The sequence below is a fragment of the Diaporthe batatas genome, assembly GCF_019321695.1.
Source record: "Diaporthe batatas strain CRI 302-4 chromosome Unknown Contig00003, whole genome shotgun sequence".
Taxonomy (NCBI): domain Eukaryota; kingdom Fungi; phylum Ascomycota; class Sordariomycetes; order Diaporthales; family Diaporthaceae; genus Diaporthe; species Diaporthe batatas.
The window spans coordinates 6782551-6806532 of NW_025408550.1; the positions used below are offsets into that span (position 1 = coordinate 6782551).

At 55.3% G+C, this 23982-nt stretch overlaps 6 protein-coding genes across 6 annotated transcripts; 2 read left to right on the forward strand and 4 right to left on the reverse strand.

Annotated features, from left to right (window-relative positions):
• Nucleotides 1-35: 35 nt before the first annotated feature.
• KVR01_003623 (uncharacterized protein) lies at nucleotides 36-6072 on the reverse strand. The gene is made up of 5 exons (XM_044786882.1): nucleotides 5325-6072; nucleotides 2563-5053; nucleotides 2173-2506; nucleotides 1275-2119; nucleotides 36-1216 (listed from the first exon to the last, which is right to left on the reverse strand). The coding sequence occupies exons 2-5, from the start codon at nucleotides 4963-4965 to the stop codon at nucleotides 1076-1078; spliced, it is 3723 nt and encodes a 1240-aa protein (XP_044648638.1). The 5' UTR covers nucleotides 4966-5053; nucleotides 5325-6072; the 3' UTR covers nucleotides 36-1075.
• Nucleotides 6073-6850: 778 nt separating this feature from the next.
• Nucleotides 6851-8238, forward strand: KVR01_003645 (uncharacterized protein). Its single transcript, XM_044793999.1, has 4 exons — nucleotides 6851-7196; nucleotides 7299-7412; nucleotides 7484-7761; nucleotides 7825-8238. Exons 1-4 carry the CDS (start codon nucleotides 7149-7151, stop codon nucleotides 7865-7867), a joined length of 483 nt encoding a protein of 160 aa, XP_044648660.1. The 5' UTR covers nucleotides 6851-7148; the 3' UTR covers nucleotides 7868-8238.
• Nucleotides 8239-9256: 1018 nt separating this feature from the next.
• KVR01_002781 (uncharacterized protein) lies at nucleotides 9257-10319 on the reverse strand (the record flags this gene model as incomplete). The annotated part of the gene is made up of 3 exons (XM_044789578.1): nucleotides 9257-9369; nucleotides 9560-10120; nucleotides 10226-10319. The coding sequence occupies 3 exons, from the start codon at nucleotides 10317-10319 to the stop codon at nucleotides 9257-9259; spliced, it is 768 nt and encodes a 255-aa protein (XP_044647796.1).
• A 502-nt stretch (nucleotides 10320-10821) lies between these two features.
• KVR01_003414 (uncharacterized protein) lies at nucleotides 10822-11583 on the reverse strand (the record flags this gene model as incomplete). The annotated part of the gene is made up of 1 exon (XM_044786266.1): nucleotides 10822-11583. The coding sequence occupies one exon, from the start codon at nucleotides 11581-11583 to the stop codon at nucleotides 10822-10824; it is 762 nt and encodes a 253-aa protein (XP_044648429.1).
• A 2892-nt stretch (nucleotides 11584-14475) lies between these two features.
• KVR01_002528 (uncharacterized protein) lies at nucleotides 14476-22535 on the forward strand (the record flags this gene model as incomplete). Its single annotated transcript, XM_044781467.1, has 6 exons — nucleotides 14476-17092; nucleotides 17153-17368; nucleotides 17435-17529; nucleotides 17582-18062; nucleotides 18120-22432; nucleotides 22503-22535. 6 exons carry the CDS (start codon nucleotides 14476-14478, stop codon nucleotides 22533-22535), a joined length of 7755 nt encoding a protein of 2584 aa, XP_044647543.1.
• A 1101-nt stretch (nucleotides 22536-23636) lies between these two features.
• KVR01_003583 (uncharacterized protein) lies at nucleotides 23637-23959 on the reverse strand (the record flags this gene model as incomplete). The annotated part of the gene is made up of 2 exons (XM_044789214.1): nucleotides 23637-23689; nucleotides 23770-23959. 2 exons carry the CDS (start codon nucleotides 23957-23959, stop codon nucleotides 23637-23639), a joined length of 243 nt encoding a protein of 80 aa, XP_044648598.1.
• Between the last annotated feature and the right edge of the window lie 23 nt (nucleotides 23960-23982).

The window sequence follows — 23982 nt, forward strand, 5'->3', positions numbered from 1 at the left end:
CCCCTCTGGGTACGCCACCCTTTAAACTCGTGTCGCTCGATCCAGCGAGATGATCTGGTTGACAGGTCACTTCTCCGGCGGGACATACCAGCCTATGAGTGAGCTAGAGGAAAATGGATGCACCCACAACCTCTGGCCGTGTATTCGGTGCTATGTGTGTGACTTGGTCGGGGTTTCCGAACCATGTCAGCATTCGACATCATGGTGTTTCGGTTGTGACAAGAGTGGTTGAGGGTGGTCTGTGGCTACAGGTGGTATCATTTCAATTTGAAAGAAATAATCCATCTCGCATACAATGCTTATTAAAGTGTGTCCTTGTGATGCTGCCGCTGCAAATGAGACAAGAAGTTCGGGGAGGAAAAACGAGAAGAAACAGGTGTCGCCGAAAGTAATCCCCACACTCTAAACAAGACACTCGAGTGGTAGATCTCCCACTACTGTAGCCAGAAAAAAAAATACAACGGCACCACGAGCTTCATGGTTGCTCTTGGATGCCATCCTCCCCGACTACCACCATCCGCGGCTCCTGGGCACGGATCCTCGCTTCGGATCCCGGGGCCTTGAGTTGACGAAGTTTGGTGGTTAACTGCCTCCTGTTCAACCCCCCAGCCCAGTTGACCATAGCCTGCGCACCCGTCTAAGCCCCAGCCACCCGTGGCCCGGCCGGTCTTGAGATTAGATATGTCGTCTTGTTGAATCAAAGATATGGCGTGTATTGCTAGCTGAAAAGAAAACTCCGGCTGATCCAGGGTGTCCCCCACCAATGATATCACAATGCTTGCGCGGAAGAGTGACACAGTGGGCGCTTGACAGACGTGACTCGCGTTCGAAGATTGGACGTGGTTCGTATGCACACGTATTGCGGCTCAACAGACCGGCCGAGCGAAGGTCGATCGCCGAGTCATCCCACACATCCAACACGTAGCATCGCTGGCACACAGCTCAGTCCGCAGCCTTGACCAGCGTGACCGCCAGACTGTCCTCGGCCAGGCGGAAGCATTGGGCCTTCTCAAATAAAGGGAATTTGCGAGGCACTCCGCATGGAACTCGTAGCTTCAGTGAGACAAGCCAGCCACTATTGCGTGATTCTGGCGTACTGTCCGATCGGCGAGTTCATCCCGCCGTCAGGGGGCATGGTACTCTTTCGCTGGCTTTTCCAGAAATCCATGGCCTCGACGACGTCCTCGCCTTTCTCATCTTCATATGCAAACAATATCTGTGCAAGGTGTCAGCCGAAGTCATTTGCCAAGAAGTGCATTATGCATTGTGCCTACCTCATGCGTGCTGCTGTGTAGCATGCGAATGTTCTTATGCGGGACGATATGTACCGCACCAGACTCAATATTCCTGAGCTCGATGAAGTTCGGCTCGAAGGCCAAGATCCAGGGGTAAGAGAGCGCGAAGCTATGTGGCGTTCCTTCCCAGTCGATTCTCCACTCCGGTCTGGCGCGCCAACCGTTTCTGTTGACGAAGAACGAGAATTCGGAATAGTTCAACAAGAATTCGCCATTGAGACGCTCGATGTGGATCGGCTTCACGGCTTCCTTTCGAGCGACAAAGTCCAGCGACGTGTCGGCCTGGTCGAGCAAAGACTGTGTCTCGAGCGTTTCCAGAGACACGACTTCAAAACCGCGGGCACAAGCCACGCACAGCTTCGACTTCAAGAAGTGCACAGACGTGGATTCGGTTGGGATGTAGAACTCCTTGAACGGCTTGAGCTCGTCTTGGCCAGCGTTGAACATCTTGCTGAAACCCTTCTGCTTCTTGCTCTTGGACATGGCATCATTGGGCTCGTACACTTTGATGGTGGTGGAAAGTGTGGTGGGCTTAACACAGCAGACCAGATGCCTGCCCATGGAGATGCCTGCCTTGAAGTAACTGCAGTGGCTCTGGATCTTCTTAGGCTTCTTGGAAAGCGCGGACTCGTTAGGGTCGAGCGCTGCCAAGTTGTACGAGATGAGCGACTTGTTTGAGAGCACCAGGAGAAGCTGGTATTCCTCCAACGCATCGATCTGGGTGACGTTGGTCGCCTCCAGAATCTTGCGCGGCTGGCCACCTGACTTGCGATCCGACACATAGATACCAGCATCGGTGCCATATATCAACTTCCTACCGCCGTCTGTTTTGAGAGTTAGCAGAAAGATACGGATGCAAACGAAGGGTTAGACCTACCAAAGGGTGCAACACAGTTGACCTTATTTACGCCTGTGAAGAACCCTTGTGAAATCACCGTGGTGTTGAGGAAGTCAACACGGGCCCTCAACTTTTGCTGCGCAGCATCGATGAACTCGAGCCACTTCTGTCGACCCGTCTGCGTGGATGCGTAGAGGGGCAGTTCGTACCCCATTTTGCCCATGTGCTTGAACGTGATGGGCCAGCCCTCCCCCTTCTTGCCGACTTCGTTTCTTATATTTGGCAGCAAGCCGGAGGTGGATCTTCGGGGGGCACCTGCTGAAGGTATGACTTCCTCCATCTCCTTAATTGACAGCAATTCCAGAGGGATCGGCTAGACAACATTATTAGTGTTTTTCTTGGCATGGCAAATAAGGGATCGTGTCTCACCCGGCGGTAGGCCTTGATCTCTTCTGTCTTGCCAACTTGCTTTATCCTGACCAGCAGAACAGCGTGATCGAAGAGGAACGCTGTGATATCCGTGTTTTCTGTTGGCGACTTCTTGAAATTGCTCTTAAACACAAGTTCGCGGCCCTCATCCGTCAGCTTCAGGTCTACCTTCTCGTTCGGCCGGAACTTGAGCTGATCGTGCAAACGCCGCAGGTTGAAACGGTTCTCTGCCTTTCCGGACTCGGCGTTGACCCGTGTGAGCAGGTCACGCACCATAACGAGCACCTTGGGTATATCCTCCTTGTCCGGATTCCCATCTTCTGTGTATTTGAGGATGTTCTCCAGCAGAAGGGGATAACGCGCCAATCTTGTCGTTGGCTTAGTCAAGTAGCCATTCAACTCGAGCTTCCTCGACTCCTTCCGTCTCTCGATCTCATCCACAAATCGGCTGAATTGCGGGTTGATAGACCGCTCATTCTCGAACTCATATTTGGCCTCCAATTGCTTGGAGCCGTATAATATGAACGGTTCGAAAAGCGGAACACATTCGATAAATATATCTCCGATATTCCGTACGACATGGCCGTTCGACTGCCGATCTGTGAGGCCCTTGGCAAGCTTGGAGCTTACCGCATGGATGCTGGGATGGTCGATAATGTTGCTGAAAATGTTCCGCACCACCTTTTCTCTGCGCTGGGGAGGAATGGGCGAGGCCTTCGATCGGAGGGGGTTGATCCAAAAGTCCCGCAGGTACTCCAAATCTTTGCAGAAGTCTCGTTCCGTGTAGCAAATCTCAGATATGACCTCTTGTCTCTTCTTTTCCCTATCGCTGACGCCGTCAGCCACCTCCTTCGGTACCGTGTTGATCCAAAGCTTCTGTTCATCCGTCTGGTCCACGTCGTCGTCATCGTTTGGAGGGGCTTCCTCTTTCTTGAGCCCAGCACCAATTTTCAGGTTCAGACGTGAGACCTGCTCGAGACGCCGGGGACAAGCAATCGAGTAACACAGCTGGTCTCGCGTGCAAGTCGGGGAGTAGCACTCAGACAAGAGAACGAAGACACCGTTCACTGGAGGCTTGTCGCTCCCTTCTTCCATCATTATGTCCCGGAATTGGTACATCTCAGAGGCCGAGTCTCTGAGCCTGTGCTCGTACGTAACATCGTGAAAGAACTTCTGTGCGTCCAATGCTCTGCCCAGCAACAGCGCGAGGTTTCGGTCCGTGGTCCTGATGATGTACGAAAGGACGTCAACTGCCTCCGAGCCGCTGAATGCGTTCTTGTAGGTCAGTTCGTTCTTGGTGCGGTCGCCAGTTATAATCTTTTCCCGGAAACACTCCCCAACGCGAGACAGGAGCGCAGGGTAGACGAGCGGCGGCCGTATCTTCGCCGTGGGCGGCCGTTCCACGCCGTCCGTCGTAGAGTAGCTCATTGACGGGCGGTGTGCCAATGTGGTGTCTGACCTCTCGGATATAGAGGGCGCAATCGTAGAAGCCATGGACATGGTCCTACCACTGTCACCGCTGTTGGACGATTGCACACTAGACCTCGTCTGCGCCCCGGGAGCAGGCGTGTACCCGTTGTACCCGTTCTGCCCATCCTGTGAGACTTCCACCGAAGGCGCCCTCCTGTTCGGTATCACCCTCCCACTCATGGTCTGATGCGCATCACGTTCGTGTCCAGGATAACCACCAGTCATCGACATGGCCCTCTCGTCGTGACGCTCTGGCACCACACGCCCCTGCGCGGTTGTTCGAGAAGAGCTTGCACTGTAGGGTGCGTGTCGAAAGGCATTGGCGGGGGCCTGCTGCGATGGGCCACCTTGCACCGAGCTCTGCTGGGGCTGATACATCGGCTGCCTCGGAGGGCCGGCGAGTGATTGGGATCGATACGAGTCGGAGTTCAATGCTGGGGCCGGGCCTGCACCGTTCTGATAGAATCTCTGTGCGGGTGTCCGGGCACCGTATGCGCCTGCCGGAGGTCCCCTCTGATCGAATCTTGGGGGGATGGGACCGGGGGGATAGCGGCCGGGCGGTCCCTGAGGCTGCCGCTGCTGCTGCAAGTATTGTTGAGACGGCACCTGCGGACCAGGGGCCATTATTCTTTGACCTGGGTAGTACCCGTTCGCCGTGCTCGAGTCCATGGTCCGGGTGCGGTCGTACCCACCGCCGGGGGGTGCCCTCGGAGGCGGCTGCCGTTGCATCGAGGACATGGAGGACATAGTCTGGGTGCGGTCTGAGTGCATCATGGGAGGGGGCTGCGACGAGGAGGTCATGGTGTGCGAGCGGCCGGGGCCTGGGGAGGCGCCGAAGATGTTGGCGTAGGCGGCATCTCGCTGAGGGGGATGCTGGCCGTAGTCCTGTGGCCTCCTCGGCGGAGGCATCCTGTCTTGATGGTAGTCGGCCATGACTCTGCGTGCTGGTCGGCTTCGGGCTCGGGCTCGTGGTGCGGATGGCGCACGTCAGGGGCCGTGGGGGGTGGGTGGGTTGCTAGAACTGAGAAGAGCTGTTATCAGCACTCGCCGGGACGTCCATCAGAAGTCGCAGTGCAGTGGGCTGGGAGCCGAAGGCGACGACGAGGCGTTTGTCCCCCTTTAGTTGAGGTGCAGCCGCAGGTCGCAACAGCCGGGGACAGCACCTTACGTACGCACGAAGGAGGTGTTGAGTGACTGGGCAGGACGACGGGCGGGAAGAGCAGGGGAGAATGGTAAAATGGCCGAGTGTGGAGCGCTGCAGCGTGGCTGCGTGGCTGCGTGGGTGGCCGTACTCTTACTCGTGCTCTGCCCGGGGGGGCAGTTGAGTTGGCCTCGACGGCCGCCAGCTCTGGGCTGAGATAGCAGATGTGTCAAGGGCCTCGGTGCCTGTGTTCGCTCGCGGTGCAGCCACCTTGGTCGGCCAAGGTGCAGGTGGGCTCGTGGTGGTAGTCGAGGATCGTTTGTGGATTGGATTTGGATTGGAGTGGACTGGGACTGGACTGGGCAGATTGGCTTGGATTGGATCGGGTCGCGACGTGGGTTACGGTGGGTAAGGTTCAATGTTCGGGAGGGCTTCTGGGCACCCCCCTTTCGACTGGGACACCAGTGGCCCAAAATCGACGGCTGTGACGTTATGGGAAGAAACGGTACAACTATTTGCGGATCGGAACATGCGCGGCATCGGTCAATCAGAATAATCATCAGCCATGCTTGCTTGGTATTCGGTTTTTTTCTTGATATAGCCAGGGGATCAGGAAGAGCCAAGTTCAGACGACGCGATCAAGCAATGCCCTCGCGTATGCGTGTATGTGTGTTCTGCTGCTGATGTGCTTGAGCTGGCGACGGCCCAAAGTCGGCATTCAACCCATTGGGTTGTCTCATCGGATGGCCTCCGCCGGATACCAGGTACGGGTTCTTCTTCTGTTTTCGGTTTTTCATTTATTAGACCTTGGTGTTTACTCCTCCCTGCCTGCTCTGGCGTGTTGCTGGACAGAGAAAGACACGAGCCTATGACCTCTGTTGACCAGGTGGACGCATGGTGGCGTGGCCCTGTGGCAGCCGAAACAATGCGAGCAAGGCATTCTCGACACGCCAAGCCAAATTTATAGCTATGCCATGCAGTAGACCACCGTCTTGTTTCCAAGGGGTTGTGAATCAGACCGAACAACTAACTGTAGCTGTCAACGTGCTACCAGCTACCTAGGTACCTAGGCTAAGTACTGAGTAGTAGAGCGAGGTACTGTACTCCGTACAAGTCTGCCGGTCTCAGACTCTGGCAGCTGCAGCTGCACCTACACGCTGCAGCTTGGACATCGCCGCGGGACGCAGGCCTCCAGGTCTTAGCCCAGAAGGCTTGGATGGGACGACTCAAATTTCGCGGCTCATCAGGGCTGTTAGCGCCACGGCACCCCTTTCCAGCAAGACCTAGGCGCGACCTCAGAATGTCGCTTAACAATTAGTATGGGAGGAGGCACTAGGCAGTCTGGGCTCGGGGGCGCCCGGTTCTGCAAATGGCCACCACGCAAGCTTCAGAATTGCAGTGTCCTTGGAGCTCATTCACTGATGTAAGCGAACAGCTAGCGTGAGAATGACTCCTGTGCGGTACGGAGTCGGTGATGGACCAAATGAATGTGTTGACCCGAGCATCTGGGACGGTATTCACGCGCGCTGGCAAGTTGCAGCGCTATTGGCCTTCTAACGCGCAAGTGGACTGCCTACTTAAGTACGTGTCTAGGTACCTAGCAGGCTGGCAGGATGCCTGTAGGGGTAGATAGGTGCACTGCTCTCACCGCACGGCCTGATAGCAGTAGAACATGTACCTGGTACTCCGTACTAGCCACGGCCTCCAGACACACGTGATTTGGGGTCGCTCTTGGCGGCCAGCCCATCCCAGGCATAGTCTGGCTGCGTAGAGCTCTCCTCCGAGCTTCATCATCATCATCAGCAGCAGCCGCAGGACCACCACCGACCGACCGACGCTGGAGCAAACAAGCTGCTACAGCTGCCCACGACACGGTCTCAAGACCCACCCTGCAGAGTCACCTTTCTCACAGATTACGAACCTCCCGCCACCACTCCGACTTAGTTAGCACCGGAGCAAAAGAGACGCTGCTATCATGGCTGATTCCGAGCTGTCACCCAAGTTCGCGCCGTTCATCGGCATGGTACGCCCGCCCTCCCCATAACTGCCTTCCCACGTCCCCCTCAGTACCTCGCGTCCATGTCTGTCTTGTGCTCAACCGGCTGATGATCGTGCTTACGTGCAGGGCGGTATCGCGGCGGCCATGATATTCGGGTGCGCGGGAGCCGCGTACGGCACAGCCAAATCTGGCATCGGAATTGCGGGCGTGGGGACATTCAGGCCAGACCTGATCATGAAGGTGAGCTGGAACCCGTCGCCGAGATCCTGGTTCTTCCTCTCCGGCCAGCTGACCGTCGCTCTCGTGCCTAGTGCCTCATCCCCGTCGTCATGTCCGGTATCATCGCCGTCTACTCCCTCGTCATCTCCGTCCTGATCGCCCAGGACCTCGACCCAAAATCGAACTACAGCTTGTTCAGTGGCTTTATGCATCTCGCTTGCGGTATATCTGTTGGCATGACAGGTCTCGCGGCCGGTTACTGCATCGGCGTCGTGGGTGACAAGGGCGTGCGTGCCTACATGTCCCAAAGCCGTATCTTTGTCGGCATGGTCCTGATCCTCATCTTTGGAGAGGTCCTGGGTCTCTACGGGTCAGTCATTTGACATCACGTCCTTGAACGGTTCGCAAGCGGTCACTAACAACAAGGAAACAGACTTATTGTCGCATTGATCCTGAACACCAAGAGCAAGGGTTAAGCTTCGAGTGGCGGTCCGGGAATGTTGGATTTGCTTCGAGCAAGAACAGGTTAGCAGAAGGAATTGGCTGTACCAAAACACAAAGAGGATGTGCCCTACCCAGAGCACGGACTACAACATTGCATTGGCCGGGCGTTAAAAGGATCTGTTCGTAGGTAGAGCTGGAATGTACGAGAATGAAGCTGATGGTTACCACGCATGACTGTAAAGACAACTATACTCGGCCCCTTGAATGTCCCCCTCGATCATTCTGTCGGCACTTGGGGTAGCTGCTTGATAGATTGAAAGGCCTCGGATCGGGCTCGAGTGCCGAGTTCAAAATGACTTGATCAGCGTTTCTCAGCAAATACTTGACGATCCGTATCACAACAGTCACCCACTACCTACCTAGGTAGCTAACCCCTCGTGTTTGCTCCAAGTTATTGGGCATCGTGTGGTCCTCGCTGCCCGGCTTTTCGGGCTTGGTCCTGTCTCCCTTTATTCTCAACATAGTACAAGAACCCGCCTACCGAAGTCAGTCGGGTTATGTCTGGCCTAGATGCACTGGCAAAATATTGTGTGACCCCGATTTTGAAAGTTTCGGGTACGGGTGAGGTGAGCACATCTGCGGATAAGCCCTCAACCTGTCTAGTGTTTTAATCCGTGCACAGTTTGCAATCTCGTACCAAATGATGCGAGTACCTGTCGCTTAGTTAGCCTTGTGGTGGGTTCACATCCTGCTCTTTCGAACATCGGATAGGCTTGCCTGCTCTTCAAGTACAAAACGCCCGTTCAACAACAGAAAGTGGGCCCTCGTTAACAGACTGACAGGCAGGACTCAAGTTGAATGTTTTATGAAGAATCCCGATGGCGTTCCCCAGTCAACAAATGTCAGTGGTCGTTGGAGCGTTCCTTGACAAGGAGGGGTTCATCGCCCGATCAAATGTGCATAGAGACAGCTCGGAATTACGTTGGCACTTTGAGAAAAAGTACCGGCTGAGAAATTTGGAACATGGCCAATCTTAGATTTCATTCATCATCTTCAGCACAGACTTCATTCTATCCTCGGCCTCATCAACATGATCGTTATGTACCGTATTGCCCTTCCTTGTCAAACTGAGGCACCGAAAAATGCTGGAGTGAAGAATATGATCTTCCAGAACGCCGTGAATCTCCATGGGGAAAAAAGACAAAGTTAAGCAAAAAAGAAACAACGCCAATGCTGTTAAGAAAAACTGCAGCACAGAATGGGAACCCCAGCTCCTGCAATGAGGGACAAGAATGGTAAGAAGTATGATACCAGAAGTGAACAAGGGCGCATCTGCAGAAGAGATTCGCAGACCAGCACGGCACACAAGCCAACGCCGCATGAAATCCCGAGTGAGAGGACAAAAGACAGAATCGAAACGCCTAGCGGCCCGTACCAACGCGGCGGGCCAGCTTCACCCGCGATCCACTGTGCATGTTGTTCCGGCGGAACGGTCTCCAGCTGGCCGGTCGTTCCTCCCGCTCGTTCACCTGGCCTGTGAATCATAAAAAGTGTCAGCCCAGAGCCTTGTTCCGTCCGATCTCTCCCAGACCCCCCCACCACCCCAAAAGGAAACCGAAACCCAGAATCCCCCTCCCCCCCTCGGAACTTGGACCCGAGGCAGAGGGCCCCCGAAACAAACAGGGAACAGGGGTTGAGGGTCACAACAACACAGCGCAACTCACCCAGAAACCAGTCCCACCTCCTGTCCTCGCGGTGCAGGATATCCTCGGTGTTTTCCCGGGCGAGCCTCTCCCGCCTCGCCCGGGCGGCCGCCACCTCGCCGACCAGGTACGGGTCCTCGAGTGGCCGCACCCGGCTGCTGTCGGCGGGGGTGACGCTACCGCTGCCGCTGCCGCCACCGGAGCCGGAGCCGGAGCCGGAGCCGCCACTCTCCTCGTTGACCCGCTCTAGCACCCTCGCAGCGTTGCGCACCAGGCCCTCGCCGCTGGACATGGCGGCCTGCGCGCGCCGCGTGGCCACGCGCTGGTACATGGGGTTCGTGTTGACGCTCCATGAGGGGATGCGGAAGGCGCCGAGGGACGGGAGGTCGGAGGCGGAGCTCCGGGCGGGCGGGATCGGGGGCAGGCCCGGGGAGGGGATGTGTGCGGTGTGGGACGGCAGCAAGGATCTGGACGCCGGTGTGCTGTTGGCGTTGGCGTTGGCGTTACCGTTCTGCGGCGGCGAGTAGGGCGGGATGGTCTCGGTGGTAGAGACGGTGGTGTGGTAGGAGGGCGCTTCGGAGACTGGTGTTTGTTGATTGCCGTCAGTACATACATGATATATGGTGTCGTGCAGCTATACTCGCGTAGGGAAGGGCAGGGCGGTCCAGGTCCACATGGGCGACTTACTGTAAGATGGAGCAGCTGATCGAATGGACGCCGTGTCGAAATCATCCGCGCTGAAGGCGTTAATATGCCGGGTATCAAAGTCAACGGCAGCCATTATTGCGGTCCGGCTTTGATATGCGTGTGGGCAGGTGGACACGGGCGAGGGGGCGGGGGGCGAGGCTGGATTTGGAGATATAAGAGCGTCCCGACTTGGAGCATGCAGGAACTTGGCATGGGAAAGAGCCCGTCCAGACTGAAACGAGAGGAACAGAGTGAGACCGGGGCTTCTGGCAACAAAATAGCTCAACCCGGGCTTGTAGGGAAGCCTTGCCTTGGGGTCTATCAAGCGTTGGAACGCGCAGGCACGCGACCAGTTCGGCAGGGTGAGACACAGCGGTCACGCCTAATATGCTGCCCAGGCGAGTGGCTTAGAAGCTGTCGCAATAGATAAGAAGATGGGCGGGGGGAGGGAATGTGTCACAACTCTGGCCTATGAGGCAGGTCGAGGTATCTCGTTGCTATTATAGGCCGGAGGGAGGACTTCAGGATCGTGATGGAGATGGACCTCGAGCAGGACGGGCTGCCCTCGGCCAACGGCAGAAATCCAACCCACAAGGCTATATACCAAGAGACAAGCCGGCTGTCCAAGACCTGCCACTGACGCTAGTAGAACTAGAATGTATGTGTCCGGTTGGTGTCTTTGTACTGGGTGGACATGTGCTCCTCATCGAGCAGGGATGCGGAGGTGAGGGGCAGTGGGGACGTACCCTCGACCTGAACAACCACCGAGCCACCGAGCCGGGAGCTACGAGAGCTCGGGGGGCTTGCAAGGCTTGTTGACAAGTCGGAGGCCGTACTGTGGTAGGTCCTCGCTGCTGCACGGGTGTGGGGTCAGGGCGCAGTGACTGCAGGAGACGTGCAGGCAGTAATATCGCGCGCCCAAGACACCCAGGCGGTCCCCGCTTGCCCGGGACGGCCATTGGCGTGCCTGTCGACGCGTGCATTGCGTCTCGACCCTGAACTAGGCAGGCGGCTCCTCGGTGCCCCAGCATGCACTCTGGAGACGAGCCAAGATATCGTTGCTGCCCGTGGGCTTCCTCCGCGGCGACTATTCCCGGTAGGGCGAGTGAGGGGGGCCCCTCCATGCAGTCATCCACGAGATAAGTCCCCTTTGAGCGCGAGGGCGTGGGATAATGGGGTTGGTGCTGGGGCTGGAACCATAACGTCTGTATGATCCGATAGTGCTCCACCGTTTGGGTCAACCCCCAGGTACTGGACCCGTTGACGGCTGCTTCCAAAGAAGATCGGCAGGACGGTGACTTCCTGCTGCCGCTGGAAACCTGGCAGGAGACCAGGCCCGCCTCCAGGAATGAAATCATCGCCGTGCTTTCGACCTGGGAGACCGGCGACGAGATGGCACATCTGAGCCGTGACAAACACTGGCAATGGACCGACCCGTGGACCGGTTGCCGGTTTGCCGGGGTCCTGATGCTCAGCCTGGGCGTCGGGCTTGGCCAGTCGTGATTACACAGTAGCGGCGTGTGTAAGTACTTAAATAAGTACCTAGGTATTCGTACCCCGTACTCCGTACTCCGTACAGTATATACGCTCACGCCTGGGCTCTGGATTGTTCCACCGCTTTTCGTTGTTGACCTCTTGGGGCGGTGAGAGTCCAAGAATATCCCAAAGTCTGGAGACACGGCATTCCTGGTAGATTCCGGTCTCGTTCCCCGACCATAAACAGCCAGTCCATTGGCCAGTCTGAGGCAGGCGGTCCCAGGAGCACCACAATCCTTGTCTGCTGACTAAACCGCATAACAACGCTCGTTGCAGTGCAACACGGCCTCTTCTGGGTCTCAGCGTCCCAGCCGTCGAGGATTTTTCTCCTCTACCACGTCTTGGGAAAATTGTTCAGACACCAGTCTACTGTTCTACTGCACGGTGGGGTCAAACATCCTAACGCTTTGATGGGGGACAAGTCCCTTGTTCCTGCAGACACGGGGCAACCAATTCGGCATTCAGGGGAAGCTCGGTGAGAACAGTCTGGACAGGCGAGACTGTCCAGTCGGTCACCACGCCAGCACGCATGGAAGCAAACCGTCGCTTGCGCCAAGTTTCAAGAGCGGGAGCTAGAAGCGATTTCGGCCCTGCTCCTAGCGGAGTCATGATGTAAAAGTCTCGAGAGAGCTTAGGTCTTGCTGCTGCTTCTATCTCAAGCCTGACAGCGTTGACTTTTCAATGCAGAGGAGACTTCCATTGTGGGACATGATCTTGACCCGACAATCAATTAAGTGGGTGGTGAGCAGCATGTTTTGCGACACAGGTTCCTGAATCATTCCAAGCTCAGACATGCTGGACACGGCAATGGCCCGGGGCTGGCGGCGGACTCGGGGCCACAAAATTCGCGACGCGATATGGGAGAAGCTACAGTGCTCCGGGCTTCCGAGAAGTCGGTCGGTGACGGTCAACCCCAAGCTTGTTACTCTCACTCGCAGCCTCGTCATAACTGCTTGACGCGATGGTTGTATTCTTCTGGTGTGGACCTCGTGTGAGCCCGAGTCAATGAAGTCATCATGACCCTGGTGCTTCGGAGTAGACTCACTCGGCAGAGTGCGAGGTTTGCTCGGGAACCTCAGCCTTGATGCCACCATGAAATGGAGGGTCCGGATGGGGAGTTTGGCGAGCGGGCGACCGAGCAAACCTCGCTTTGTAACTATCCCAGCACGATTGCAAGACAACCTCCCATGGGGGCTGGGTAACAGCGATGACCACGGGAGCTGAAGCCGTCAGCGAAGGCTGTCCAGGAATATTGCCAGCATCGTACACACAGTAGAGCTGCGAGTGAGTCCAAAGCCCGAAGGGGCCTAGTCTTGACTCGATCCCATTCCATAAAGTGACAGAGAGGCAGATCTGCTACAATTGAGCAGTATTCTACTACTCTACGTGACACAACGGAGCACTGATGTCGAGTTCAGGTCCCCGAAGACGCCTGTGTGATATCTCATGAGGGGCACTAGTAAATATCCATGGGAGCACAAAATTTGCAGATGGAGAACGATGGCTCGAGTGCCCTTTCCAGACACAGATTATCAAGCCGATCAAGTCTGGGGTAAGTAACATAGAGCACCTAGGTATCTATGTATGTATACCCAGGTAAATATGTAGCATCGCCTTGGCAAAGTCTTTTCGGACAGGCTTCGCTAATTAACGATATGGAGAATACTCATGCGTGAATAAGTAATGTGAAGCATATTCCCGAGTCATACAGCTGAGCAGCGTCCCAGAACCCATCAGGCCATGTGGTATCACCGCATGTGTTGTAGTTATATCTGGCGACATCAGCCTGCGGATGGGGTCGAGGCCGGGGCGACCAAGACGGCTTGCGTCACACCACCCACGGCCAGCTCCATCTGCTTTAATAAGTGCCAACGTTTTTGGTCTCAAAGCAGGACGCCCCCAGCGTTAACGCCAGTCAGTGCCAGGGCCCTGCAGGCCCATTGTGTTCATTCTGGTTCTTTGTTGCTAGCTAGCTCAAGTGCTCGTTGGAAATCAGTGGCCGGGCTGGCGGGCTGGCTTGTCGAACGATGGCCCTAGTGTGAGACGCTTACGCATACTCCATTCTATTACGGCTTGACAGCTGTGCTTTCAATGCAAGGCGGGTGAATATTTTAGTGCTCTCGAGTGAAGTCGGTCGCCAATGCCGCTCGGTGGCGTGCAAGGATTGGCCTGCGGCCAGCAAGCCAGCAAGCAGCCTCGAGGGAGTCGAGGCTAGCGTTTTCCCGTGCTCCCACGCTGATCACTGTGGTAGACCTCGTCTGCTCGTTTATTAGGGTGCACGGGAAGCTGACGCACCTGCGGGATTACACGCTGTGCTGGGCTGGGATCGGCAAGGGCCCCTATGAAAGAGCCCCACCACAGGCTGAGCCACACGACCCCCAAGGCTGACAACTCTGAGACGGTCTTGGCCTCTCTTTCAACCACCCACTCAAGGCCGGGCCATACATCTTGAGAGCTTCACGGCGGACCCTGGTTCCCTCGCGCATCCCAGAGTTTGGGTTTCCAAAGGTTCAAACCCAAAGAGGGGCCCCGGCAAAGATCAGCCTGCGGATCGTTTCCAGCGAGGCGCGCCCGGCAAAGCTGCCCCTCCTGCGAGCTTTCCATGCAGCAATCCTGTGGCTGCAGCCTGGACCCTTGACGGGTGCTGGGACGACATTTGACCCTCGACGGAAGCGATGACAAGTCTGCGAAGGGAGCTCTGAGCGGCCACGACCATGGAGTCCCTCTCTGTGCCCAAACTGGCTGCTCGTTCGCGCCGATACCGTTCCTCGACCTCTGCCTCGCACCCTCCTGTCGTGTCCAAGGCCGCCGAGGTCCTGCAGACGCTCCTCGACAAGCTTTCTGCCGCGCTCCGACCGCCCCAGGGCAGCGACTATCCCGATTTCCCTCCTCTCATCGAGCTCGGCCGTCAGGTCCACCAGCATGTCGCTGCGACCAGTCCCCCATGCCCCGCCCAAGACGACTTCCGCCACCTAGATGGCTTCCGCCACCTGCTGAATGTTCTCCGCGCCTACTCCGGCTTCTACAACCCACAGCGCCGCAGCCTGGAAGAGAAGCAGGGCTTCTTCGAGCTCCTGCACACCGTCCTGGCCATATTCTCTTCCAACTTCAGGGAACACCATGGTAATCGTCGCTACTTTAAGCGGCGGGTCGAAGGCGGCGGCTGGGAGGCTTTGGAACAGATCATAGCCAGCGTCGGCTTGGGTGGCACAGACTCGGACGTTTGGACCAACTGCCAGCTGTTTGGGAAGCTGCTATCGTTTTCCCTCGACGACCAGAGGCTGGACGAGCTTTGCCAGGCTGTGGCCATCACCTCTGCTCCACAAGGAACCAGAGAAGCTGGCGGTGATGTCGCGTACCACGACGCCGAAGGAAACCGGATAACCCGATTCGAAGTGCCTATAATCGAGAGAGAGCTCGAGAAGATCATTTCGTCTACCACGGTGCTTCAGAATCCCGAGATCATGCGTGCGGTCATCGACTTTTGGGAGTCCATGCCCAGGGACCCAGAAACCGCCGAGTGTTTTGCTTCGGCCATCGTTCTTGGTACCATAAGGCTAGCCAGCTCTGCTTCGTTTTCCAACTTGAGTGCTTTGCACGGCACCGGAGCGCTCTCTAGGTTTCTTGCCCTGTACCTCGGAGCGGGTTCAAGACTGTCAGAATACGAGCGAGGCATCATCCTCGGTCTCTGCAAGTCGTTGATACACCTCGGTGTCGACAGGCTGGCAGACGTACAGCTGCTATTGTCAAAACAGGACTCTGTTGCTTCCCAATTCTGCCTAGACATGGCAACAAGATTCAACGGGCCACCATTCGTACAATTTGACCTGTCCCTACATGGACACTCGTCCATCGAGCTGCCTTCGCTCGGGCGTTCGTTCCCCCCCGCATCATCGGCCGGCTACAGTTTCACCGCATGGATACGAGTAGACCGGTTCGACCCGGGCTCACACACGACCATATTTGGCGTTTTTGATGCCACTCAAACATGCTTTCTTCTGGCCTACCTGGAGAAGGATACCCACAATTTCATCTTGCAGACCTCCGTCACTTCTCAAAGGCCCAGCGTCCGCTTCAAGTCAGTCAAGTTCAAGGAAGGTCGGTGGTACCATATTGCGATCGTTCACCGACGCCCCAGGACGATGACAGCAAGCAAGGCCTCGCTATACGTCAATGGTGAATTTGCCGAGCAAATCAAGTCGCAGTATCCCGTGCCTCCACCGATGAGCAATGCAAGCACAGAGAGTTTCGCATCGTTCAACTCCGTCACCAACAAGCCACATCCTGTGCAAGCCTTTTTGGGGACCCCACGTGATCTTTCTACGCAGCTTGGTCCAGGGCTTGTCTTTTCAAAGTGGTCCCTGGCGTCGGCACACCTCTTTGAAGAAATCTTAAGTGATGACTTGCTTGCAGTCCACTACCGCCTCGGTCCAAGATACCAGGGGAACTTCCAAGATTGTCTCGGAGGGTTCCAGACGTACGAGGCTTCGGCAGCCCTGGGCCTGCGTAACGAGATGCTGCACCCGGGCAAGGAGGAGGGCTCATCTGACATCCTCAAAGCCATCAGGGACAAGGCTAGTAGCCTCGTGCCGGAACAAAAAGTCCTCATGAGTACGTTGCCTACCGCAATCTTCCAACCCGAGGGGCAGTTCCTCGATTCATTCCTCTTCCGGTCTCTATCCAGGAATGCCGCTAGCAACCTGTTCCAGCTGGCGACTAAGAGCGGGACTGCTATTTCCATAAACGCCGCTCTCCCGTGTGTCAACGATGCTCTCGTGAGGGCCCATGGAGTCGCTGTGCTTGCAGGAGATCCTGTTGTGTCAACGCCTTACAATTTCGATGACAATCTTTGGCGGATTGGCGGGTTTACACCTGTTGCCTTGAAGCTGGTTGAGCGTGCTAAAACGGCTGAGGAGTTCATTAGATCCGTGGAGTTGATGTTCTTTTCCATCAAGAAAAGCTGGAGGAACAGTGAAGCGATGGAGCGAGACAATGGCTATGCCATCTTGGGCATGCTCCTGAGGGCTAAACTCGGCTACGCCACCTTTGGGACTGATATTCCCGGATGGAGGCTGCTGTTGGCCCCAGAAGATAGGGACAAGCTGAGTTTCCAATTACTTAGCTTGGTGCTGGATTTCGTCGGCTACAAGCATGCTTCGCCCGTGGAATCCTTCATCATCAACCCACTTGCTTACCGCATCCTGTTGATCGACTTCGATACCTGGCGAAAATCGGCGCCTATAACTCAGGAGCTGTACTATAAGCAGTTTGTGACTTTTGCTGTTAACAGCAAGTTTCACGAGTTCAACAGTCGCCGACTACAGCGAATGCGTAAGGATTGGAGGACCCAGGCCGACGAGTCTTGGCAGCATGCTGACAATTTACAAATAGGGATTGTGAAGAGGATGTTGGACGCTTTGAAGGCAGAGACAATATCAGAAAATGTCATGCCCCATTTCCTGGACGCGTTCGAGAGTCTCATCAAATGCAACTTCAACGCTGAGGCTCATCGTACTATCGCTTTGTTTATCACTTATACCTTCCACTCCTCGGCAAATTCACAGCCGCGAACACCCAGACCAATGTCTGCGATCACTCCGACTAATGGTCGGCGTCGCGCCACTGTCGACTCAGCCAGCGGTGCTAATGTGACTATCCTAACGAGAAAGCAAGTCGGTGTCAAGATCCTGGCTTTGTACACACGACTACTCTGCGACAAAGGGAACTACACGGACATCCACAAATTTGCCCGAACGGTAACAAACAAGGTAAGTCGTCGCGCATTATCCTTTGCTTGCGATACTAATATGGATAAATTAGTGGCTATTGTACCTACTTGCCGAGGAGAATCCCGAGGTTATCGTGTATGGATGCAAAATTATCGCCAGAGTGCTCGTGTCACATGGTTCTAGCTATGCTTCCAAATTTGCCAAGAAGACGGGCGGATTCGCAATCATGTCACACCGTCTGAAGCATTGGTGGGATATTCCAACTCTGTGGCCAATGTGTCTCAGCATACTCTTTGGAGTCGATGTGGCCAGTATCGACTTCGACCGGTGCTTCGACCTGCAGAACTTGAATGATCTGTTTGGCGACTGCCGAGTGATATACCCTGATGTTTTACCGGTCATCACAACAATGCTCCAGCATGGTCTGAGGGACATCCTGAAATACCAGGACGACCCAGATTCACCAGTTGGTGTTGAGAGAGGGCATTCCAGAAATTTGAGCAGCTCTGAGCCTGCATCAGCCAGGCCGCGAGCGAGGTCCATGAACTTTGTCGAAGAACTTGGGGCCAGGCGTGAGTACCGCTTCAATGTCAATGTGCACGAATCCTTCCAGGCTAACACCACACCAGATACCCGCGGTGTGGACAAAGAGCGGGTCACCAGCCATGCTGTTGTTCTTCAAACTGTGGTTCGGTTCTTGTCGAATCACCACAAGCGTTCAGCAGACTTCCGAGATTTTGCCCTCTCCTCTGACTACGTGCGGCTACTTCTTTCCGCTCTGTATCCGGTGCTCCTTAGCACTGACCCTGTGAGCCCGGAGACGGAGCTGAACTCAAGAGACTCCGCGCTCACTTTCGAGGGCGGCGATGTCATTATTCGACCATTGGCAGGCTCGTCAAGCCCGGCGCCGATCGTGAGGGCGTCTGTGGTACCCTCATCAGGGGAGTCATCCAATCAGTCCAGAGGCACTCAGCTCCGGCGCGCATCCTCTTTCGTCCTCCTGACTTCGCAAGAATCACCCCAAGCCGCAAAGAGCAGTGCTCGGTTGGCCCACGTCATGTCTCCAAAGCTACAAGTCCAGTCACAGAAAGTCAGCAATGTCGTACTAGAAGGCCTGCTGGATCTCGTTCTTGACGTATTCATCGACCAGTTGCTTGCCCGCAAGGAATTCCCAGGCTTCAGCTTGTTCCTGAAAATACCCCCAGGATTCCAGGAACATCAGGCGTATTTCGAATCCTATGTTTTGCGACATGCGATCTCGCGTTTGAGTGCATTGATACAATCTGATCAAACTATACTGCATCATACCAAGGTCCTTCAGAACATGTCCCGTTTTGCTACACACATACTGGATACAATATTCGAAGGATGGTTCATGAATGGTGCCGAGCCTGTGACCGACTTCCTCGGAAGCATTCTGGAATACCTTGCACGACCGGATATATCATCTTTGAAGAATGTCCGACTATGCAGCCAGAGCGTATCGATTTTGAAAGGGTCTATGATTAAGCTTGTTCTGCTTCGTCTCTCTGACACCGATGATGCCCAAGTGTCAGAAGAAGACAATCTGGCAGTTTTGTCTAACCTCTACTACTGGCAGATTGTCTTGCTTGACTGTCTTTCGGCAAACGATGATTCCATGAGTCTCATCTGGTACCAGCTGTACGGCAAGCTAATCGATGCCCGCGAGCCGGTTCGTTTGGCCGCTGCTGGAATCCTGCGCATTATGATGGTCCAAAAGCCTGACGAGTGTGCGCGTGTCTTCCGGGAAATTCCAATGCAGCCGAACGAGTCCAAATTGACCAGCGGGTTCACACGTCTTACCGAAGTTGATGACGGAACGTTTGTCGACTGGGTCGACCAACACCGGCCTTCCCTCGACGCGCTGCTCCTGGGTGGCATGTCAAAGACGTGGGAGGAATACGTCGCCTCCGAGAATCAGCGTACCTTGGAGACTGCTAGATCGCGACTTTCGAAACGCAAAGAAAGGTTGAAGCTGTGGCGTGACGAGACACGGCAGATTGAGAATGTTCTGTTGCGTCACGAGATGGCAAATAGCGCTTGGATGAAGAGCATATTCTGCACTGAGCACTCTAAGCATCAGCGCCTCACTCAAGACCAACAAGACGACTTTACCTTCCTCATCAGTTCCTTTGCCAAGATGGACCGGGACCTGAAGCGTCCTGGAGGCGTCTTCGCGGAAACTGACCGCACAATCAAGTGGAAGCTTGATCGGACGGAGGGAAGGAACCGGATGCGCCTACGTCTCCTGCCAGACAACTCAAAGGTAGGGGAAGAATATCAGTCTAAGCAAGCCAAGAAGAAACCTTCGGAGTCCAGACCTTCAGACCCCTTGCCTGCCGTTGCTGGTCTGAAGCTGGACACAAAAGTCGGCCTAGGGACTTCTGGTACGAACACGCCTCAGGTCAGTGCGATCAATGAGGTCGGTGAGAGTATTGCCCTGACGGAGGAGCCGGCCGCGACTGAGCAGCAGCCAGAGCAAGGCGTGACACCAGAAGAGGAATTCGAGCTCATCGAGGACCTCAATGAACCCGAAGGCGACGACTCTTTCGAAGACAAAAACAGAAAGGTCATGCGGCGCCTCGAGCTCGGCGATACTGTCCAAAACGTGTACAACATCTCACGAATCATCGGTCTCGAAGCATGCGAAGGCATTCTCATTATCGGAAAAGAAGCACTCTACATCATGGACAACGTCTTCCGCAGCGCTGATGGGGAAATTATCAATGTCTGGCAAGCCCCACCGGACGAGCGTGACCCGTACTCTCAAATTATCACGGGCAGTAAGGCTGCTGAGAAGCCCAAAGCTCAAAGAGGAAGCGAACAGGAGTCCCGCAGCTGGAGATGGCACGACGTGATTAGTATATCCAAACGTCGCTTCTTGTTCAGGGATGTTGCCATCGAGATTTTCTTCACAGACGGTCGGAGTTACTTGATGACCGCATTGAACCCGAGTATCCGTGACGAGGTATTCGCAAGATTGTCCAACAAGACTCCGCACACATCGGATCCGAAATCATTGCCCAACCCGGAGGATGCCTGGAGGCTGGAAGGCATCAAGATCTTCGATGAGGCTCCTCAATCCTTTGGCTCCAAGTTCGGCAGTATCTTCAATGCTTCACCATGGACTCCCATCATGAGGAAGTGGCAGAAGGGAGAGATATCCAATTTTCACTACCTGATGCTCGTGAACACCATGGCGGGGCGGACTTTCAATGACCTGACGCAATACCCAGTCTTCCCTTGGGTCCTCGCAGATTACACCAGCGAGGACCTCGACCTCACCAACCCAGCCAGCTTCCGGGATCTTTCGAAGCCAATGGGCGCCCAGACCATTGCTCGCCAGACCGATTACATGATGAGGTACAGCAACTTGATGGAGGTGGGCGAAATCCCGTTCCATTACGGGACACATTACTCTTCCGCCATGGCCGTGGCCTCGTACCTTATCCGGCTGCCTCCATTCGTTCAATCGTACATCCTGCTACAAGGCGGCACCTTTGACCATCCCGACCGTCTATTTTATTCCATCGAGGGTGCATGGAAATCATCCTCTAGGGACAATGGGACTGACGTTCGTGAACTCATTCCTGAGTTTTTCTACCTGCCCGACTTCCTCACCAACACGAACGGCTACGACTTTGGTCACCGCCAAGGTAATGCTGGGAAGGTTGATCATGTCATTCTTCCCCCATGGGCCAAAGGGGACCCCAAAATATTTATCGCCAAGAATCGAGAGGCTCTTGAGAGTCCTTACGTGACAGAAAACTTGAACCATTGGATCGATTTGATCTTTGGGTACAAGCAGAGAGGTGAGGCGGCCGTGGAAAATCTCAACGTCTTCCACCATCTCTCCTACCACGGTGCTATCGATTTGGACAGTTTGGTCGACAAGAATGAAAGGGCCATCACTACCAACATCATCCACAATTTTGGACAAACGCCGCACCAGGTCTTCACCAAACCCCATCCCGCCCGGGAATACGCCCACGTGCAGACAAGAAGACTTGACACAGGTGTGCAGTCGCTAACGAGGGTCAACTACCCGCTTCTTGAGAGCCACGAACGGGTCGCCTCGCTCATCTATGCCCCAAAGCTTGATCGACTGCTGTGTGCATCGCCCTTCAGGCTCAACATGCCTCCTCACTTTGACAAATTCCTGGAGTGGGGATTCGCGGATAACAGCATCCGGTTCTTCCTCAGCGACAACCGGAAACCGGTCGGCCTTCTTGAGAATCTTCACCAGGGGCAGATATCTTGCGTGGCCTTTGCTGACTCCAAAACACTCATAACTGCCGGAGATGACAGCGTCGTATCCGTCTTCGCCATCAAGTCCTCGGCGGGTAAGAACGTCGAGCTTCTTCCCAGAATGTCTCTGTTCGGCCACAAAACACCTGTCAATGTGATTGCTGTGTCCAAGTCATTCAGCACATTCCTCACGGTATCTCAAGACGGAACAGCCTTCTTGTGGGACCTGAATCGCCTAGACTTCATCCGCAAGCTTCCGGTGTCGCGCCCGGTTGAATGTGCCCGCATCAACGACGTCACTGGGGACATCATGCTGTGCTGCGGGCCCAACGTGCTCCTCTTCACTCTCAACGGAGAGTTGATCCTCGAGCAAAATGTCTGCGGCAGCGCGGGCGAGGCTCAGGACGACTATGTGTACTCGTGCGCGTTCTACGAGGGCAGCAGCAGCGAGTGGCTTGAGAATTTCCTCGTCTTCACTGGCCACAGGAGAGGCAGAGTGAACGTCTGGAGGAAGACGGTGCGCAGGGGCGACGGCAAGTGGGTGCTAGAGCTGCTTAGGAGGCTGGATCACATCGACAACAAGAGCGAGGCGGCGGCGAACATCGACGCGCCAATCACATGTATCACACCGATGCCACAGATGGTGTACACGGGAGATGACGATGGGCGAGTGGTAAGTTTCTCCATTCCAACGCCATCCTGAGACTGCAGCAAGCTTGGCTAACGCGAGCGCCACCGTTTAGTATGAGTGGAATCTAGTCCAGCGAGAGCGTTAGTTGCGCAACTCCTCCGGTTCATCAAGCTCAGTTGCGATCGTTAAAGTATAGAATATCGTGGTACTTTGGCGTGGCTTAGCATTGGCATGGGTGGGAAGCGTTGGGCGGCATTTCAGGTGCTGTGTCTGTGATCGTTGGTGGTATAAAAGTTTCCATTGATGTTTGATGCACATTCACAGGGTATTGTCTTTTGGGCTAGATGATAACAGGGTGCTGAAGGGGATTGAGGCTAGGGATATAGACAATAAAGCTGGTCAAGTACATATGGAATTGGTAGAAAGAACAATCAGACAAGGTGTCAGGCACACCTGATGATTGCCTCATGAAGGTGATCCTCATGAGCGTGCCACCACCTTGTGTGCACAGTGCTTAAGCCCTCTCGCAGCCCATTTACCTATTGTAGGATCCATTTCTTGAGATGGGTGTGAAAGCCTGGGAGGATTATATGTGGCAGAGCCATGATAGCACTAACAGTTTCATGGACACAGCTCCATCAGTTCTCAGCTATGGGTTCCATCAAGACAATTGATGTGAGTATATGGCTGTGGAAGCAGATAAAGCTGGCCTCTAACACTTCTGCCACACAGTTCAGGGTCTCTTGCGACGGTAGGACAGACAAGAGGTGCCTTGTGATCAGACAGTCTCTCACCACAACAATCACTCTGAACAAATCCCACAAGCACAGTATGCCGGTGCGGCTGAGCCGGAACACGAGGCAGGAGTTGACAAAAAAAGACATAACAGCTTGAACTTCAGGACAACCAAGCATTTCAGACTCCCGGTCTGGTGCTTGAAAAACGGCCCGGGGTTCTGTAACCTTTCCATCTCGAGCCAATTGGGCACTTTCAAACCTCCTGACTAGGGACTCGTCTTCACCAACTAGGCTGTGTCTGAGATGGCACGAGATCAGAAGCGTTTTGTGAGCCAGTTGCCTAGCAATTCGGAGAGACGGATAAGGATCGGGATGTTTGAAATTCTGGTTCCGATTCGGTTATCCCCAACGCCGTCCACGCCGTCCCATCCTCACTCGGCCCATCCGCGTCGTCTGGGTGTGTATTCCTCGCACCATCGCTCCGAACCGGCCCGCAACTAGGAAACCCACTACTCGGAGCCGTCGTCGTAGCCACTCAGCGTCTTCCTGGGGCCGGGAGGGACTGTTCACAACATCAGCGGCCGGGGTTTACGGAAGAGGGGGGGAGGAGCCGCGAGCGAGCCGCGACACGGGCGGGCGTACTGGGGTATGTGGTAGGTATAGGCTTCGCGTCGTAGTCGCCGAGGGCGTGTCTGATGGGCGGCACGACGGCCAGGGTGACGGGGCCGATGGCACCGATCACGCAGGACCAGAAGAGGGCGGGGCGCTCGCGCGATGCCCAGCGCCAGTACCGGAAGGGCGTTTGCCAGAAGAGGGGCGCTCGGCCGGACATGTTGGCTGCTTCGGATTGCGGTG